Source organism: Gossypium arboreum, chromosome 9 (genome assembly GCF_025698485.1).
Source record: "Gossypium arboreum isolate Shixiya-1 chromosome 9, ASM2569848v2, whole genome shotgun sequence".
NCBI classification, from domain to species: Eukaryota; Viridiplantae; Streptophyta; class Magnoliopsida; order Malvales; family Malvaceae; genus Gossypium; species Gossypium arboreum.
The window spans coordinates 72,049,503-72,055,979 of NC_069078.1; the positions used below are offsets into that span (position 1 = coordinate 72,049,503).

The following is a 6,477-nucleotide window of genomic DNA, read 5'->3' on the forward strand; positions in this document are numbered from 1 at the left end:
ATAAAATATTTATTATATTTATGGTAGTGTATTATTATTTTTTAAAAATATTTTTAAATAAAATTAATATAAAAATTAAATATAAGTAGAATAAACCAAATTTATTTATTTTTAAATTGGGTCAAGTTTGAAAAATATAAATCTATTTTAAAACTGACCAAACCCAAACTTCAAAAATTGATTTAAATACATTTCATCGACCCGACGAAAACCTCTACTTCCAACATATTTAATTTAAAACTAAAATAAAAAAAATCCTAAAATTGACATTTTGAAAATGTTATTTATGTTAACATTTTCTTATATTAAAAAAAAAAAAGGAATAATTTTTAACATTTGCCGAACGCAGCAAGTACAAGGTTGTTTTTGTAGTTTAGTTTAATTTCTGCAACTCGACACCGACACCGTCACCGTCGCCTCTCTATATTCCGGAAAGTTTCTACTTTAGCCAATTTTTTCTCCCCGTAACTATGGCTTCAGGTCTCTTCTTTTCTCTGTGATTTTCTTTGATTCTAATTTAAATTCTGTAATAAAAAAAAATCAGTTTCGCTATTAGCGCTTGATAAAATTGTTTTCTTTCTTGGATTGGACAGATGCAGATATGGAGGATTATGGATTCGAGTACTCCGATGAGGAACCTGAGGAACAAGACGTTGATATCGAGAATCAATATTACAATTCCAAAGGTTTTTTTTCTTTATATATATATTATTCTCTAATCTTAATTTTGGTATGGATTCGATTATGCTTTGTTTCAGCTTCACCTAAAAATGTATAATTTCTGTTTCTTCGTATTTTTATATGCTTCAAAATATTACTTTTAGATTAGAGTTAGAGCTCACTTTTCGAGTATAGTTGTGAAGGGCTGTTAGGGTTTATCCCTGTCAAATTGGGAAATTATGTAGTTATAATTTGCGTAGTGGCTGAATAATAACCTAAACTTATTAGGCTCATTATGAGTTTAGCCATTAATCTCATTTCCACAATTTCCTCTTGGTTACATGATAATTGGTTCTTGAATAGCATATTCTGCACCCTAGAGAAGCAGTGGAGGTGAGCTCAAGGGTCCTATTCTGTCTGCATAAATGCTTAAATCCTTGTTGTTGGTTGACAATTTTATGATTTCCTACTTATTGTTACTAATAATTTGTTTTCTTTTGTCGTAAAAGGTTTGGTAGAAACAGACCCTGAAGGAGCTCTAGCTGGTTTTGCTGAAGTGGTCAGCATGGAACCGGAAAAGGCTGAGTGGTGAGTTCTTCAGAAATAATATTTTTATTTATTACTTTTTGTTATTGTGGTTATTATCTTGCCTTTTTACAATTTATGCCAACTAATGCTTTTTTTACTTTCCTTGTGCTAAGTCTTTTTATGATTTAGCACGTCGTAGGTATATAAGGATGAATTTCTCTTTGATTTTACTTGCAACCTTTACAGATTCTTGTCTTTGTTTTATCTATCCATTAAAAGCAATTATGCCATTCAGCAAAAATATGTATTTTATTTGAGCTGTATTCATCAATATTAAATAGTGTACTTGTACTTTATATGCAAGGGGATTCAAAGCTCTTAAGCAGACTGTAAAGCTCTATTACCGATTAGGGAGGTATAAAGAAATGATGGAGGCTTACAGGGAGATGCTAACATACATCAAATCAGCAGTGACACGGAATTACAGTGAGAAATGTATAAATAATATTATGGACTTTGTGTCTGGGTCTGCTAGTCAAAATTTTGGGCTCCTGCAAGAATTCTATCAGACCACTCTAAAGGCCCTTGAAGAGGCAAAGAATGAGGTTAGAATACTATCAAATGTACAATACCATCACTTCAGCATTTGCATAAACATGTGATGTATTGCTCTTGTCATGCAGAGACTTTGGTTTAAGACAAATCTTAAGCTATGCAAGATCTGGTTTGATATGGGTGAGTATGGGCGAATGAGCAAGGTAATCTTTTCCAAACCTTGTTATTTCATTTATACAGGATATAGAACCATAGAAATAATCATTTAATGTGTTGCACTATCAGATTTTGAAGGAACTTCATAAATCTTGTCAAAAGGAAGATGGAACAGACGATCAAAAGAAGGGAAGTCAGCTTCTGGAAGTATATGCAATTGAAATTCAAATGTATACCGAGACAAAGAACAACAAAAAGCTCAAGGTAATTTAACTTCCTTTTTAAGATACAATGTATAAATCTACAATCGGCCAAGCAGTTGCTACCTCTCTTTGAGAGGATTGAGGTTTAAGGTCTTCTCTGCTAGGTTTTCTCTATATGTACCTAAAAAGTCAAAATGTGATATTAAGTATTTTAAATCGAGCTGGTAAGATAAAGAACTCTTTATTGATGAGGAAGGAATGATTCTATGATTCTATTACATGTCAAATATGATTACTTACAAGTGGCAATTCAGGAGGGGCACATAAGCAGTCATAATTCTCTTGTGAAGGTCTATTACTGAAAGCTAGTTTATATTGTTTCTGCTGTCACCATTTATCTACCATTTAATAAAAATACATGGTAGAATATGTACCCAATTTTCTGCTTTGCGGATATCAAGTATGCTTCCTTCTGGAATTCAAGGGAAGCAATGTTAAACTAAGATATGAAATATGTAGAACTTTAGGCGTGAAAGTTCAACTGTGTCTTGATTTTGCTATTTTTTAGAATTCTAGCAACTCTCAAATTTAAACTACTAAAGTATATTCACTTGTAGTCTGGATTGGTTATCTGGGTCCTGGTCAATGACATTGTTACATTAGCATGAAGCACTATTAGTTAATCCTTAATACTGAAATTGAGAAGTTTTCACTGTTGTTTAGTCCCAATTGCATGTGGTCACTACTTCTCTTCCTGACTGATACTTGTAACTTTGTTCTATTTTATATTATAGCTGAAAAACCAACCTTGGTTCTGTCTGATAATTGTTTTACAAAGTTATACAGTTATGTCCTGTTTGGTCTTTATATAATGGTTTAGCCGTGACTGAGATATTGGTTTTAATGCAGCAATTATACCAGAAAGCACTTGCTGTCAAGTCTGCAATACCACATCCTAGAATCATGGGAATAATTCGTGAATGTGGTGGCAAGATGCATATGGCTGAGCGTCAATGGGCTGAGGCAGCCACAGATTTCTTTGAAGCTTTCAAGAACTATGATGAAGCTGGAAATCAGAGACGTATACAATGCCTAAAGTATGATTATTGTCTAATGTAGTTTTTCACATTTTCTGTTTGATGCACGATTCTCCTTTCTCTTTCATTGGTAGCTGAATATTTGACATGGGAGCTGAAGCTCTTTTAGCCTACTGGTTTAACCCCATTATAGCACTAGGGTGACCACCCGTAACAAATGTTTAAAATGGACTGCATTTCTCTGAACATGTTTGAGGGGGTAATTTGAGGCAAAAGGTTCTTTTATCAAAAGTGACATAAGAAATAAATAATTGCTACTAAAGGCATAAAGTTTGAGGCCAGATTGTAATATGGAGGAAAATGAAGAAAATCCCAGTCAGTTAGATCTAGGGGAGGAAAAAAAAGAGAGACAAAGTAGGGATAAATTTGGTTGGAAAAGAAGAACACTATCCTAGAGTAGAGATATTGCAAATATTATTAGTATCTTATCCAATAAATAAGTCCTTGTATGCCTTTCATTAATTCCACTTGGTCCTGTCTTTTCCCCAATTAGATAAAGTTTCAAATTTATCTTTTCATCTTGTGGGTTCATTTCCAGATACCTTGTTCTAGCTAACATGCTGATGGAATCTGAAGTTAATCCTTTTGATGGCCAGGAGGCAAAGCCGTAAGTCCCTTTTTATATCTACCTCTAAATGTAGCTTCTCTCTCTCTCTCTCTCTCTCTCTCTCTCTCTCTCAGCATTCCCTCACTGCAGGTACAAAAATGACCCTGAGATTTTGGCGATGACAAACCTTATAGCAGCCTATCAACGAAATGAGATAATAGAGTTTGAAAAAATCCTTAAGGTTTGTGCAATGCTTTCAGATGTTCTGATATATATTGCTGTTTGCATTTGTTTGCTTTCCTTTTTGTTAAGCTTGGATCTCTTCTTTTCTTTTCTTTTTTTTTTTTCTTCTTAGAGTAACCGAAGGACAATCATGGATGATCCGTTCATCCGAAATTATATTGAAGATCTTTTGAAGAATGTCAGAACTCAAGTACTACTTAAGCTTATAAAACCATATACGAGAATCCGGATCCCTTTCATATCAAAGGTGAAAACTGCAGCTTTTCCTTTCTAGTCGGTTACTTTGAGTGTTTCATTTTATTTATTTCCCTTTCGTTATCATTGCAGCTAGCATTTCTTGTTTGAACTCTCATTTTTATAATAAACTCCATATATATGCTTGTATATTTCTCAAATAAATATATATACATATAATTTGAACTCCTCCATGAACTTTCAACATTCAGGAACTCAATGTGCCAGAAAAAGATGTAGAACAGTTGTTGGTTTCCTTGATCTTGGATAATCGTATCGATGGCCATATTGATCAAGTGAACCGGCTGTTGGAGCGTGGTAACAGGTCAGCCTACTTATTATTCACTACTATACAAGGTTGAGTTAAAGTTGAAGCAACATCACCGTGATTAAACTTTTACTTGCATTTTGTTGCTTGTGCAGGTCGAAGGGTATGAAGAAGTACACTGCTATCGATAAATGGAACACACAACTGAGGTCCCTTTATCAAACCGTTAACAACAGGGTTTATTGAGAATGCAAAAATGCTATATGATATAATCCCTTTGGCTAAGGTACTCCCCTTTCTTTTTGGGGATACAAGAATATGCTTGCTTTCTTGTGTTAGGTGACTTTAGATAATCTAGATTCGAAAGTTTATGTTTTGTTTTGGTTAGTCAAAGTTTTATTCTTATTCAATGACAGAAAAAAGAAAACCCCATATATTTGCCTGTTTGCAAGAATTTTGATTCCGGGTTAACGCTGTTATTTGAAGTGATCATGATGTGTAGATCTGACATGAAAAAAGTGATACTAGCACTATAAATATATGATCGAATCAAAATCTACGTTAAAGGTGTTTCTGGTATTGGTTGTGAATTGAAACATTCAATTTTCATTTTTTGCACCCGTAAAAATTGTGGTCACATCAGGTTTGTTTTGTCTGATTTTGGTCGTAATGTGTATTGTCTGGTATATGAAAGAATGTAGAATTATAATTTAGTGCTGTTTAAAATTCTTCAGAACAATTGATTATATCCCGATTTAGAGCGTATTCTTTTCATATATGGGTATGATAAATTTAATCATATTGAATGCAAGATTGATAGAACATAACAGTCAACAAATTAAGACAATATTTCTGACTTTTCATTGATGAATAGAGAGGATTACTTGCTTTGCACAACTGCTGTTAACCATATTCACAACTGACTTCAGTTACTAAGATTATTATTTATATACATACCAAAAATGGAATTTCTTTTATGTCTAATTTTATCATTAAAACAAAGGTGGTCCCCGTTATTTTGATACCTGACCTTATGCAGAGCAAGACCAGCAAGCATATATGTATAAACTGAAGTAGTCAATCCTCTCTTGTTTATATACGTAATGAAATGACTATACATATATAGGGAATTTATTCATAACAAAATATTTTTAATATATATTGATGAATTTGAAATGATACTTTAAAATATAATTGTATGTATCCATGTCAATAAAAAACGGTTTATCCTAATTTTTTTCTCAAAATAGTTACCAGAAATCAGTTAGTTTTGTATATAAAATATTTTTAATACATCGAATGTAAATTATCTCACACGTTATTCTCAATACAAATCCGACATAGGGCGGCACTGTTTTCTAACATGATTCACGGTATTTTAAGATTTTATTTTTTTGGAAATTTACATAATTTTAATTTTTAGATTTCATTCACTGATTGAGTTTTATTCTTATCATCTATTAGATTAAATCTCATCGTGACAACTGATAAGGTAAAGACCCATTTGAAAGAAAAGAGGAAAATTTAGCTGCTTCTCTTTTCATTTTATCCCGAAATTAGATCCCAAAATCACTTAACTTATTTATTCTCAATTTATTTAATTTAATTATTAAATTAAAAAAATTAATCAACCTAACCAGTCAATTCAATTAATTATTCCGGACTGATACTTTCAATCTTATTGGAAATGAGATTGGTAGTGATATTTTGAACTGTCCAACAAGAGATGAATGCCACCGAGGAAGAAAATTACAGGGCTGTCTTCCAAATGGGGTCCAATATTTATATGGTTCATAGTTTTTGAGACATGTGATAGAAGAGGGAAATTGCTTAATGGGATAAATTCTACAAAGGTTGTGTTTATTCCAGAGATCAAGGCTGTTTTATATTAACATAACATACATAATTTAAAAATACTTTATTTATTTAAGTGTTTTACTGAATTAATATCATATCAATCGAGTTACTAACTCAATAATAAATTTA

The 6,477-nt window shown here is 32.3% G+C and overlaps 1 protein-coding gene across 1 annotated transcript; it reads left to right on the forward strand.

The window, feature by feature from the left end:
• The first annotated feature begins 283 nt into the window (after positions 1-283).
• Positions 284-5,057, forward strand: LOC108454105 (COP9 signalosome complex subunit 2). The gene is made up of 12 exons (XM_017752431.2): positions 284-480; positions 594-686; positions 1,170-1,248; positions 1,553-1,793; positions 1,872-1,946; positions 2,029-2,163; positions 3,012-3,199; positions 3,738-3,806; positions 3,897-3,987; positions 4,102-4,236; positions 4,436-4,548; positions 4,647-5,057. Exons 1-12 carry the CDS (start codon positions 471-473, stop codon positions 4,735-4,737), a joined length of 1,320 nt encoding a protein of 439 aa, XP_017607920.1. The 5' UTR covers positions 284-470; the 3' UTR covers positions 4,738-5,057.
• Positions 5,058-6,477: the final 1,420 nt, after the last annotated feature.